The sequence below is a fragment of the Malaya genurostris genome, chromosome 2 (genome assembly GCF_030247185.1).
Source record: "Malaya genurostris strain Urasoe2022 chromosome 2, Malgen_1.1, whole genome shotgun sequence".
In the NCBI taxonomy this organism is placed as follows: domain Eukaryota; kingdom Metazoa; phylum Arthropoda; class Insecta; order Diptera; family Culicidae; genus Malaya; species Malaya genurostris.
The window spans coordinates 327,199,115-327,213,567 of record NC_080571.1 but is presented as its reverse complement, the minus strand read 5'-3'; the positions used below and the strand labels follow the sequence as shown (position 1 = coordinate 327,213,567).

The window sequence follows — 14,453 nt, the reverse complement described above, 5'->3', positions numbered from 1 at the left end:
AACGTCTTACTTCTACGCGTACACGAACTGTACCGCTCAACTGAAATCAATTAACTAACTCTCCTAAGCCCGATCATGGCTTTACTTGCGCTAACCTATTCTGCTGATGCACGCGTCTCATCGATATCCTGCTGATGTGGCGGTGGACTTCCGTTCTTCTTCCAGGGATCGTCGCTCGTCGTTGCTATGGTCGATCTGTCTAGTCAGCGTTTCTTGCTGTAGGCACCCGTGTGTTTCTGGTGTTGTTACTAATGAAGTTCTGTTGGGTCAGCAGTTATTATGGATCATTGTAACTATATATATATATATATATATATATATATATATATATATATATATATATATATATATATATATATATATATATATATATATATATATATATATATATATATATATATATATATATATTCTACTTAACTTAAAAGCAAAGTCTTGGCATTGTTTTGTGGAATTTGGCCTTTTTGTTGAAAGGACTTCGCAACCGATTCCTAGCGAACAAAATTATTGCATGGCAAGTACTACGATCCTACGGACACTGAGAATCCTTCCAGGTCGGTGTTTGACATACGACAACTGGCTTGTAAGACTAGTACACTTTGCATTGAACCACCATCTCGGATTTACTTACCTTACTTACTTTTCTTTAATGACGAGCACCACCCATTCAGAATATTACAGAACTAATTGTAGTCTTCCAGGAAGCTCAATATTGAGTCGATATTTTCCCGTCTATACGTGCTTCCGCCAAACGCGCTCCCTTATCGATTGCACAAATTCAGCGAATGCGAGTTAGTTCCGTAGACCTCTTTCTGGTTTTTCCACAAAACATCACGTACTCCAGTCCAGAGTTGCAATTTGTCAGTCACGTACAATGACCTTGATAGACTGACTAAAATCATCATCAACTATAATCTGTACTGTGAAAGTGACTGTCAAATGAGATACTCGATAGTTCTATGACCAAGTATAAGTATACTCTGTTAAAGACAGGCGACTCTTTTTGTTAACTCTCTCATTCTCCTTTTTCCTGTTGAAGTTAAATAGCAAATAGAGTAGTAACATAAACATAAATCGATAGAGTTCATTATTCTTTGCAAAAAATCATCGGACTTGAAGTTTATTGGAGTAAATATTTCAATATTTATGCTGTTCGATTATTATTTAGTCACATCATAATAAAGCAGTAACAGGAGAAATGAAAATAAAATCAATTGCATCAGCAATCAATGAGCGTTCGGCGAGTGAAATATCGAGAAAATTCTAGGTTTGACATACCGGCTCTCAGACACTCAATACATGGTGATTTATAGAGCCTGGTTGACATCCGCCCAGTGACATTATCAAATCCTTATCGTACAATAGCTCTGGTCCAGCCTTTCCTTAAGGCATCCTTGTTGCATGTCCAATCCACTGTAATCTACATAAATTCATTAGCACTCCGATGTCAGCATGTTTGTATGCCTGATACAGATAGTCATTCATGCGGCTACACTATTCTCACGGCCGTATAGGGCAACAGGAGGTACCAATGTCTTACTACAGAATTTCAGGGTTCATAGAAGAACGTCAGCTGCTGCAACAGGTCTTTTTACGTCGCGGCTAAAATCGTTATCGCATGTTACTAGGGTTTCAACATATATGAACTTATCAACAACCAAGGATGGCTTTTATCGTATCAAAGAACGTTCACTGGCAACTCTTCAACGATTGAATCAGTGCCATCAAAGAGAAACGGAAATCATCGCAACAATAAAAACCTGGCATGGCTCATTTAACATAGAATCGACACCAGTGCGAGAGCGAATTTCTCTCGATGACAAATATAATCCGACTGGTACAAGAAGAAGAGGAGCGCAGCGAGCAAGGTGGATCGATCAAGTGGAGGGTGACCTCAGAAGCGTCCATGCCTTGAGTGGCTGGCGACGAGCAGCCATGGACCGAGCTATGTGGAGACGTATGCTTGATACAGCAAAGGACACCCCAGACCTATAGCTGTTAGGTAAGGTAAGTAAGTACATGAGACTAACCAGTCCGTTCGAAGGCATTTCTTTTACTGCCTACAGCATACCGATCACATGGTAGAGTGCGTTGTCTCTCCCTAGGCATTTAGAATTTGGATCAGAATTCTATGCTTCCCCGTGGCATTTCCGTTTTCAAGATACCTTTCGTCTACTAGCGGAGTCCCCAACTTATATATTATCCTTAATTCATATTCTATTCGTTCTTTCAGCTTCATTGTTCATTCAACCGAAGTTCAAAGTGCTGCAGCCACCTCTGTGCTTCTAGCCTTACTTAAATTAAATTTGATCAGTATCTAACGAGGATGACGGATTGGAAAAGTGACTGTAGCTAGTACCTAGCCGGGAAAATTATTTTGGCAATTAAACTACCCTGCTTGTGAAAACACGTGAAGAAACAGCGTAATTGATTAGAAGAACCGAACATACTTCGCTGTACTCGGGCGCCACAGCATTCAATTATTGTCCTATCTTTATTGCAACTCCTCCGCCATCAAATCACATACACATCGCATCGCAAGTGTATCTTCATTTTGCTTTGTCGTCAGACGCTGATTCAAGATTTTGTTTTAGTCTCTTTTGCTGTCTATGGGCTACATCACTTACTTACTTTACCTAGCAGCTATAGTCCTAAATGTGTCATATTGTAGTATCGAGCATACGTCCCAAGCAAACTGGATCCATGTTTGCTCGTCGTTATCCGCTGGAACGATCAAGCGCCTCTTCGGGTCACAAAAACTATCTATCCCTATGTGTGAGGTTGGAAATCGATATTCTGACATGTTCATATAATAGCTGGTCGTCCAAACAGCTATTGAAATTTGTGTTTCCACGTTCCGCTTTCCTTGTGCACTCCACCATAGATAGTTCGCAACTGTGTTTTTCTATTTGTTACGAATCAGCCCACAAATTCTTCAACCATCTCGAAATCGTCGCCGTCTATCAATGATTAATCCTAATGAGAAACGGAGTGTTTCTTCTCCAGTTCCTCTCAAGTATTTTATTAAAACCTATAACCCCTCCGATCCATCTAGCACCAGCTTTCGGTCCAAAGTTACGTGTCTCAATATCAACGGCGCCAGCGGAATCAAGACGCTACTGACATTTGGAAGATGTTCTAATACCTCCTTCCAAATCAATATTAAACCAGAAATAAGAGAGCTCATCACCTTCCTAAATAATCGGACCTACGGTTCTACGAATTTCTTAGCTATTCGTGATTGCCGCTTATCGCTCTTTTTGTAAATAGGACCTATCACTCGTCCCGGTTTGGTGGTTTAATGCATAGGGCGCTGGTCTTACAAGACAGTTGTATGTTTGAGCCCCAACCTGGAAGGATTCTTATACCGTTTTCGTTTATTGATCAGAGCAGCCCGAGAGCTGACCCAGAGTCGCCCAAACAACTTTTGATATGTTTGTTTCAGCAACCTGGGTCGCTCTAGTTCGGAATCGTAGTTTCGCTCAAGCGAAAACGACATAAGAATCGACTGGGAACTCTGTTGGAACAGAATGTTCAAGTTCCACAAAAAGAATTCATATCACTCGTTCTGTCCATTCCTGCGGTAGAATCTTCTCTCAAATCTTAGAAATCTTTCAATCTAGTGATTTAGTAATATATTTCAATGAAATTTCTATAATCGCAAGAAATAGGCATGCTCTTTCTTCGCCACTATGTAGGAGAATATTCGGATAAGTCAATTAGAAAAAATCTTGTAGTACAGAACAGTACAGAAACAGGTTATCATCGGCAGTCAGTGAACGTAAAAACCATTGGATTATGAACAAAAATTCACAGAAGTTAAGGCGTTAAGCTAATTAGAACTCAAAAGAAGTGATGTGGCCTAGGAGAAATAACGGCAAACCATACTTAAAAGGTTTACAGATCGATTACTAACATAGAATCTTTCAGTTTCGTACTCACAGGAGAATATATTCAGCTATTTTGCCATGCTTTTAAAATGCATCGGATTATCTTGTCTACATTGCAAATGATTCACGAAAACGTTACCTTTAAATATATGTACATAACTTAGAGAACTACGTAGGATTAATTATCACTCCAGTCATTTGCTATCGTCCAGTCGATAATTAGACGTTACTATGTGACACCACTAGCCAGGATATGATGAAATAGAATAGAAATATTGGATACACGGCTAGGGCCTTCCGGTTTGCTGGCTGACTATCACCGAGAAATATTATCGATGCTGAAAAGTTTCACGAAAAGAAATCAATATTGGATATGACTAAAACAATTCTCAATATAACTGACAATTTGCTCGCGAGTTATGATGAACCGCCAGCCTGATGCTTACCATAAGTGGCCCAGCCAAAACCAAGTGCGGAGACCATTAGTCGCAAGAGAAACAGAAAGCCTGTTTGTTCTGCCACTAGGATAATCCGACACACAATTAGTGCTGCTGCACAGGGCGTTAAACAGTAGCCTAGCACACAAACGGATTGGAAAAACGAGCTATAAAAGATAGAAATTAGGAGGTTTGATAGCATGTATAATTTTTTATGCACCACTTACATATTTCCACCCAACAATTTTGAGTTGAGAGTGACAATCATGGCACCGATCCAGACAATCACAAATACCTGCGCGAACTCCGGTCCACCATCGTTCATGTCATCAGCCGAACCCTGCAGGATGGTTGCCATGAATGTGCACAGGATGAGCGGACCCCACAAGTCCCAATCCCGCAGTAAGGTGTTTTTCTCCTTTGGTATGAGTACATGATAAAACTTCACACCAACTGCTTTTACATCACGGAGCTGATTCCGGAAAAGAAATTTAGTATAACCAGAACTATTGATTAGTTAGCACTAGTTAATACTCACGAATGTATCTTTAATAGGTTCATCCAGTGTGCTGAAATTGGGTGCTCCAGGATCTGTGGTATTTCTGCTGGTGGAAGGAACCGACATTTGGCCCTCCATCGATTCAGTTGCTGAAGCATAATCATCGTAGAGCTGGTTGTGAAATGAAAGGCAATTTAGAACAGTAAAGAAAATTTATTTCATTTTACCTCTAGTTTAGTTTCTGGTGTTGACATGATAATGAACGCCACACAGCACAGTAACTAGCCATATAATCAATCAAACTTGAAATCTCGTTTTGTTGCTGCTGTAGTCTCCGGTTTTTGCCAACCAACACTTTTTGTACTTCGATAAACGATCGTCCTTATAAGTGACAGTCTATTATTGTGACACAGCAGTTGCAGTGTTGCCAATTTTTCATAAAAACTGTTGTATTATACACGGAACCAGAAAAATCTTGCATTAATTTAATTTATATATACTTTAAGACGGGCACAAATTGCCGCTTTTTATGAAAATTATGAAAATAAGTTAATGCGAATATTTTTTTTAGAATTCAAAGAAGTTTTTGTTTCACTTTCCACATAAAGAACGTATAGCATCAGACATCTGCATAAAATCGCTTAGTTATTAGATTATGATGATCATTAGAAAAAAAACTAGAAAACGAACTATCTAAAAATGTCTTTGTTTGTATTTAATTCTGATCAAAATACTACAGTTCTTTGAGACCTGTTTAAAAAATGATTGGTTTTGAGTTAGATTACAAGCAAAGATAAATAATAAAGACATGTACGTGCTTATAAATATTTTAAAAAAATGTAGTTCGTTCCCAGTTCCTTTTGAAATGATCGCACTCGCCGCTTGGTGGAGCGCGAGATTAATTGCATTGTTATGATTGTTATCATTTCAACCAAAGTGTGCCATAAAATCTCAATATATACAAATGAGCTACCGAATCTAAAGGGTTGACATTTGCTTGCATTATGAATGTATGATGGGACCTCAGCAGTGCAACCAATTTACCATTGGTGCCAGTTTCACGGAGGACTGCAGATGTACCCCAAAAAAAGATCATGACTGTCATGTCTGGAAATTCGTTTGTGTTACAAGTACAACATACTTGATTAACATTTGGGCTACTCCTTCCTTCTCGAATAGATTGAAATCTTCTGTCGATGTTACAATGAGTAACAAATTATGTAAAACTACCGATCTGATGAGAAATTCGAGAGATAAATGTCTCCACTAACTATCGGATTACCCATCGGATGATTGTAGCCAACATCATTGTGTGGTTCAAGACTACAACTTAGTTATCACGTGTTACTAACACGTGTCATTTCAATCCGCGATCATTAGAAACCAGAACATCTCCATCACAGCAAGGGACGTTCAACCCTTATTACTTAATTGGACATAATAAAGGAAGGAGCGTTTTCGTGTCAGCAAGATTGTGTTGGAAAGGACCAAAATTAGGAACTCGGCAATTACACAATCATAATTAGTTAACTCAGACAAAATCATGAATGTCTGTTAAGCATCTTTGTAAAAAACGGTGTAACAAAGTGCGAATAATATGGTGTAATGAATACTCAAGTAAGTCTCCAGCATCATGTTTTAAACCGTAACGATTTTCTTATAAAGGGTGATTTTTTAAGAGCTTGAGAACTTTTTTAAACAATAAAACGCATAAAATTTGCAAAATCTCATCGGTTCTTTATTTTAAACGTTAGATTGGTACATGACATTTACTTTTTGAAGATAATTTCATTTAAATGTTGACCGCGGCTGCGTCTTAGGTGGTCCATTCGGAAAGTCCAATTTTGGGCAACTTTTTCGAGCATTTCGGCCGGAATAGCCCGAATTTCTTCGGAAATGTTGTCTTCCAAAGCTGGAATAGTTACTGGCTTATTTCTGTAGACTTTAGACTTGACGTAGCCCCACAAAAAATAGTCTAAAGGCGTCAAATCGCATGATCTTGGTGGCCAACTTACCGGTCCATTTCTTGAGATGAATTGTTCTCCGAAGTTTTCCCTCAAAATGGCCATAGAATCGCGAGCTGTGTGGCATGTAGCGCCATCTTGTTGAAACCACATGTCAACCAAGTTCAGTTCTTCCATTTTTGGCAACAAAAAGTTTGTTAGCATCGAACGATAGCGATCGCCATTCACTGTAACGTTGCGTCCAACAGCATCTTTGAAAAAATACGGCCCAATGATTCCACCAGCGTACAAACCACACCAAACAGTGCATTTTTCGGGATGCATGGGCAGTTCTTGAACGGCTTCTGGTTGCTCTTCACTCCAAATGCGGCAATTTTGCTTATTTACGTAGCCATTCAACCAGAAATGAGCCTCATCGCTGAACAAAATTTGTCGATAAAAAAGCGGATTTTCCGAATGGACCACCTAAGACGCAGCCGCGGTCAACATTTAAATGAAATTATCTTCAAAAAGTAAATGTCATGTACCAATCTAACGTTTAAAATAAAGAACCGATGAGATTTTGCAAATTTTATGCGTTTTATTGTTTAAAAAAGTTCTCAAGCTCTTAAAAAATCACCCTTTATTTACGGCATTACAAGAATAGTTGAATAAAGCAACTATCTTCAATAGTGGGATCTTTTTTCCTTAGTGGGATTACTGCCGGGTGAGGGATGCATATCAGATGCTAACCCTGTGGAAAGAAAACAGGCATGCAAGCTCATACATACTTTTTTCAATTTTGGACGCAAACAAGAACCCATATACGAATACTGGGCTGGTCAAAGCACTTCTTTAGCTTAACTGCTACTCGGGAATTACATTGCCAAACAATCATTGAATTTATCGCATGCTTTGAGATCTCAACTTTGATGTCTGTTTCATTTATAAAAACCTGTTTGAATCCACCTAGTGGTGTAATGACGCCTTTCTCATATCAATCATACTATCATATATAATATTGTGGTATTCTTAAAAATAATTCTCTGCGATACTTGAAGGAATAACCGAAATCGGTTTGTTTGACCGTCTACTGATAAAAACTATCAATTGAAAAAGATTTGAGATCGATTAGAAATTTTTTTAAGGTTTTTCCCCATTTTCAGTGATGGTATACAATTTATAACCCACTTTACCCTATATTTCCGGATCCGGAATTCGGATCCGCATGAAATTCAGGAAATACGTATGGGACCACACCACCACCTTTCGTTTGAATCTAAGTTTGTGAAAATCGGTCGCGCCATCTATGAGAAAAGTTAGAACACATATTTTCATTTTTTTTGCACATTTTACCCCACAACTCCCGAACCGAAAGTTGGATCCAAATAATATTCAGGATTTTTTTATAGGACCACAAGACCTTTCATTTGAATCTAAGTTTGTGCAAATCGGTTCAGCCATCTCCGAGAAAAGTTATTGCAAAAAAACGTTACATACACACATACGCACATACACACACACACACACACACACACACACACACACACACACACACAGACATTTTGCGTACTCGACGAACTGAGTCGAATGGTATATGACACTCGGCCCTCCGGGTCTTGGTTCAAAAGTCGGTTTTCACAGTGATTGCATAACCTTTCTATTAGGTTTTGCACGATGACGACACAAATGAACTGCCGATGAATCAAGTTCATCTTTGACAGTTGAGGTGTATTTGTTTTGTTTTTCGACTGCAAGTTAAAAATTGAAAAATGACGGAAAAGTGCCTGTTAAAATCGTATTCCACAGTGAAAATAACTAAAAAGATTGCGCTGTATGTGTTTCCAGCATCAAGGAGCGATTTATGTATGAATCTGTTGAGTGTGAGGCGACTTGCAATTTTTACATTCCAACGATGAACTTCTGATGAACTTTTAAACTGTAAACAAGTACACCTCGACTGTCAAAAAAGTTGATTCTGTTCATTTTTGTGAGGTTATGTCACAGACTAACAGACATGACAGTATGAGTAAATTCTTATAAAAAAATTTTTTCGTTATGCACTAGCTCCACCTATATTGTACTGCGCGAACTATTTACTATTTGTACACCCCTTGTGTTATGTAAAAGTTTTTTTACTAGTTGGTTTCCCCTCGTTTGTCAACACCGATCAGCTGCTTGCAGTGATGCCTGATTTCATCAAAATATTTGAAAATGAATCGTCACAATAAATTATTGGATTACGTTGATAATATATTTAACTTTTTCGCGATGTTGGAAGGTAACCATTTATTTGACTCAACGTTGTTCATCTAGACTATTTTTTATTGTGTTGGTAGTTATCACCCGAAATTAAGTTGCGGCAGACCAGAAGCAAGTAAATATTGTAACAAAACGGGTTCGATTTTGTCTTGCGTTGGAGGATGAGAAGTAGGCACAATTATGTATATAGTTTTGGCAATATGTATTAAATCTGTATCCTGCATGAAATTCACATGGACGTATACAAATCAATACATTATAGATAATTCTGTATGAATGGCAACTCTGTTGGTAAATGAAAAAAATAAACACAGTCTAGATGACAGACAGGATGTTTTTGATAGGGTAACGTGGCGCCATCATGACACATGTGAGTACTGTCCCAAATAAAGGAATATTCGAAATGACCGTTAAAATGATTGAAGAATCTAATTTGAGTGTCCTGTCTGTTAGTCTGTGGTTATGTCACGTTCGTGCAAAACCTAATATGAGAAAGGCAAAAGTAAATAGGAAAATTTTTCCTAAACTTCCAAATAAAAATTGTTGATTCATCTAGCAACACTGTAGATGAACACTTCGGATGGTAGAATGAATCTGAAGCTTCAGTGCTGCTTAAAAAGGTTACCGTAATGTAGGCAATGTGCGTCGCTTTTCGTTATCTAGCCACATATGCGAAAGTTTAATTTACCCAGAATTAATTCTATCTACAAAGCTTTCAGCATGTCACTGCATAAACATTCAATTCAAAGCGTCGTGTCTACAAATGCGATTCGTTTTAATTTGTCTTGCGAAATAGGGTAACAGAGGTATTTTGGCCACTTCATATATTTTGGCCCACCTAACAAACTATATGGATTCAATCGATCTTAGGTAACCCATGTTGCATCAGTTTTAAGCTTATCACATTAAATTACCTATTGCGGAAGGATTTTTCAAAGATATTAAAACATTTGGTGGATATTTTTATAAAGTGGGCCAAAATAAAATCGATCCTAAAGCGGGCCAAAATACCTCTGTTACCCTATGTTAGCATTGCCCATCATCTATTAAACAGTTAAGTAGGGTAACAGAGATAGTTTGGTCCACTTTAAGATTGATTTTATTTTGGCCCACTTTAAGATTGATTTTATTTTGGCCCACTTAGAAAAATTTTCAACCAAATTTTTTAATATCTTTGAAAAACCCTTCCGCAATAGGTAATTTAATGTGATTAACTTCAAATTGATACAGCATGAGTTACTTAACATCGATTAAATCTATAAAGTTTGTTAGGTGGGCCAACATATATGAAGTGGCCAAAATACCTCTGTTACCCTAGTGTTATCGGTTCAATTTTGTCTCCATACAGACGGTTCGATAACAATGTTGGCGGAAACTAATTTCAAATAGTATGTTATGATAGGTTCGGTATTATGTACACTTAAACTTTTTTACTAAAACATTAAATACTTAGATGCGCTTTTCATTTTATTCAACTCAACATTAGTTGACGAATAATCACGTTTCCTTTGTAAATCAATTGAGACAATGATTCAACTACAGCACTTCCAGTTCTAGATCTAGCTTTGGTTTTCTGTTCTTGTTTTCAAACATTCTTATCACACTAATTAAAGAGAAGCAGCCTTGCAATCCCTCACACAGTGACCTTCTTCTCTAACCACTTGAGCAAATGGTACACCGATTGAACGGAGGGAATTACGAAATCCGCATGCGTCTCTATATTCGGATTTTTTGACACTCGAAACGATCTACCAGTGCCCTTGATTGTTTTCATCACATCCTCATCGGTGGTGTCATCACCGGCGAAGATCACTTTTCGGTTTCTCCAATTCTCGTCGAAGTTCGCCTTCAGGATGTACTCGGCAGCGAATCCTTTGTTCCACATAATCGGAGGCTTACCTTCTATACACGCGTGTGCGATGTTTGCTTTGTAACCGTACGATTCGATAATGCGCTTTGCCTTCGCTTGCATGTCGGGTACCAGCGCAGGATCAACCTGCCGGTAGTGGAAGGTGATCGTCACTTTTTTATTCTCCACCCAAGCTCCATCGTGAGCCAGCTGTTGACGAAATCCTAGTAATTAGTGTGGTTCAGCATGGAACAGACTATTTACTTACTTCTGTTGTCAGCTGATCAACCATTTTGGTGAAATTATCAGCCAATTCCTTCGAGATTCCTTGGTTGTGACGAGTCCCATTCGGATATAGGACTTCCAGACCGTGATTTCCAGAATAGATCATGTTCTCTATTCCTATTTTTTGCTTAACACCATCTACGTCCCGTCCGGAAATAACTGCCACGAACACTTTTCCACTGTTCACGATATTCGATAATGTTTGCTTCATTTCCGGAGTCATAGCGGTAAGATTGGGATGAGATGTAAGCTCCGCCAGCGTTCCATCGTAGTCCAGGATCAGTGCTATCCGTTGATTATCGGTCAGATAACTGAAAGGAAATTTTCTCAATGTTTGAGCTCAATCCCGGAATCTAAACTGAACTACCTTCCCAGATATTGATCGAAATCGTCCAACGACATGTTATCAGCAGTACTGTCGACTTTGAAGTGACTTATGAATCGACTCGCTGTCTCAGGGTTAGAAGACTGGCAGACGGACGACAACAAGTAACTACAAAGCAAAACAAACAATGCTGTTTTGATAGTGTTGTGCCTGGTTACTACGAAGATTGTTGCCTCATTCGTCATTGCTGTTTGATTTGAGATTTTCTGAAACTATACAAACGGAACTCTAGGAGACGCCAATGCAGTGCTATTACCTTCTGGCTGAATTAGTACAGTACTGAGCAGAGAATTATAGAGGAATCGCCAAAAATGTGAAACATCCAGTGACGAAGATAGAGGTTCGAGTGTTATCATTAGCAGATTTACGGTTTGTTCCAGCACTGGGTCAAGAGCAAAAACAAAACAACACGCTATCGTTTTTTTACTTGGAACCAAAAAAAAAAAAGACAAGAAGCAATCAATCGAAAAAAATCCAGTTCCGGGTTCTCATAGCACTGAAAAAATATTGTTTCCGTACACTTGTGTTTAATAGGAACTTGGCTTCATCAGTTACCAGAATTAAACATTGAATATCAAGTAAATAATTGCACTAAATTTCTTATTAATCAATCTGTTTGTTGGTATTAGGTCATGTACAACTATAAGTTTAACTTTCAGATACAGGAGAATACAGGAGAAAATAAAAATTATTGATGGCTGGTTTCGCCTTAAGTCTACGTAGTTTCATATGTGTTTATTGAAATTTTTTGAAAAAATGACGTTATCTCCGTATAGCACCCTATTCAGAATTGATAATTATTCATTTGTTTTGTAATGAAAAAAAACATAAACAACTTTGTTTTCTTTTTGTTGAATACTGCACCTTACACAGATTAGGAAAAAGTTAATGAATTGAACTGCGAGAATTAAACTTTCCTACAAACTGAGCTACTTTGGAGCCAGAGATATAGGTCAAACAAATCATTGTTTATTGTATCTTTGTCTATGAGGCATTATGTAGTAAGCAAGAATCCACAGACCTAATTTTGACGTGAATACGTCTTCTTTTCAAAATTGAATGGGTAGAACTTCATCGCGAAAATCTCCAGTTGTGCTAAATACAATAACTTATGAATCTTTCTCCATTCCATCAGTAATATTATCAGCAACTTAAGATTGAGTTTTCAGCAGTGTTAGATAGTTATAAATAACTCAAAATTTTCTCAAACTTGGAAACAATGCGGAAAATCCATCACGCTTGCTAACATTTTCTGTACTCGGACGACGGTTTCGAGGTAATCAGGAACATATCAATCCTGATGTTCAACTAGATGAGTAATGAAGCTGATTATGCCTTCTTGCGCGTTAGACGGGACTGGACGTCGTAGTGAAGACTAAAGATGGTCGGGTATAGAAATTCCTATACCCGAACCCGACCCGTACCCGAGTGATCAGCAAAAAATTACCCGTACCCGATCAACAATAAAAAATTTTACCCGGACCCGAACCGTACCCGATTAAAAATTACCTGTACCCGTACCCGACCCGAATGAGTAGTAAAAATTTTACCAAAATTCAGGATGGAGAAAATAATGTTTTTTAGATAGCGAGCCGTATTAGGCTCTAGTTGGTAAGTAAAATACATAAAAATGCTTGTTTACATTTAAACATATAAATACACTGTGAAGCATGAATAGATTTCTAATGTCTTTGGTACTTTATACTCATTTACAAATGTCAACAAAAGGGAGTAATACCTACTCAAATTTTTCGAGAAGCATATTTACGCAAAATGTCGTAATACCCGTTGTATTAAATTTTAGGTAGGTATGGTTTTTACGAAACAGTGCGACTTTTGATCCAATTCTTTAGAGCCACAAGTAAGCGTGCTCATTATCTTGACACACAAATAAAAATTCACATACGAATCACTTGGAAAATCACGTAGAATGGTTCCAAATGTCTAATTGAATATTATACGTGACGAAAATGAATATTATGCGAACATCCCCTAAAATGAATAGAGTATCATCAGTTCGTTTACGTGAATTGACCAAACATCAAATAATGTACGTGTATTCCCGGTGTGAAAAATTCAATTTTGAAAATGGTGAACAGTGAGTCCTTCAAGTATAAGTAGTTTGAACATTCGTGCGATTTTTTTTGGTTACAATTTTTTACTACAAAGCAAAATGAATTATGATTTTGATTTAAATTAATCTGTCAAATATGCCAGTTTTGTAAGCCTCACAAACCCACATCCACGATGTGGTGGTTTTTACAGCCATTGAACTTCTGTGTCACCTCCGGTGGAACCCTCAACGAGTGAACACGGTGAAGATTTGAGTATTTCGCGAGAAAAGATTTTCACCCGTACTTTTGCGACTCCACGTTGCACGCATCGAGATTTTCACTTATAGCCCAGTGAAAAGAAACGAAAATTAACTGGCAATATAGCCCAACTTGCTGTGCCATCAATCGGTGTCATTTCAAGTGAGGTGACACCACCCAGAGATGATGTATAAAAAGAACTTCTATGCAGATTTTCTGAAATAAATGTTCATGTTTTTATGGTTAGAATCCTAATTATTTATATGAAAATTAGAGACAATCTCCAACCAATATTTAAAATAACAGTTTTCTGGTATCTGAATGTGATATTAATACTACACTACATTTTATATATGAATCAAATAATTTTTTACTTTTACTGGATTGTGCATTAAACAGCTTTAAAAACATCCATTGAAACCTACGTGAAAAGTAGGGTCTGACCGCAACATCTTAGAGCTAAGGCAGTGTGTCTTATTAAATATATTATAAAAAAGTAGGGTGGAAAATATTCACATAACATTTTACGTAACTATGATGTGATCATTTTTTTAATGAAGAAAATAAATGTTTTTTTTCTGGAAAAAGATG

At 37.7% G+C, this 14,453-nt stretch overlaps 2 protein-coding genes across 2 annotated transcripts; both read right to left on the bottom strand.

Moving 5' to 3' along the window:
- Nucleotides 1–3,924: 3,924 nt before the first annotated feature.
- LOC131427762 (protein YIPF6) lies at nucleotides 3,925–5,225 on the bottom strand. The gene is made up of 5 exons (XM_058591224.1): nucleotides 5,054–5,225; nucleotides 4,866–4,997; nucleotides 4,555–4,799; nucleotides 4,337–4,494; nucleotides 3,925–4,228 (listed from the first exon to the last, which is right to left on the bottom strand). Exons 1-5 carry the CDS (start codon nucleotides 5,078–5,080, stop codon nucleotides 4,110–4,112), a joined length of 681 nt encoding a protein of 226 aa, XP_058447207.1. The 5' UTR covers nucleotides 5,081–5,225; the 3' UTR covers nucleotides 3,925–4,109.
- A 5,255-nt stretch (nucleotides 5,226–10,480) lies between these two features.
- On the bottom strand, nucleotides 10,481–11,757 carry LOC131431452 (uncharacterized). The gene is made up of 3 exons (XM_058597175.1): nucleotides 11,533–11,757; nucleotides 11,149–11,476; nucleotides 10,481–11,090 (listed from the first exon to the last, which is right to left on the bottom strand). Exons 1-3 carry the CDS (start codon nucleotides 11,733–11,735, stop codon nucleotides 10,665–10,667), a joined length of 957 nt encoding a protein of 318 aa, XP_058453158.1. The 5' UTR covers nucleotides 11,736–11,757; the 3' UTR covers nucleotides 10,481–10,664.
- Nucleotides 11,758–14,453: the final 2,696 nt, after the last annotated feature.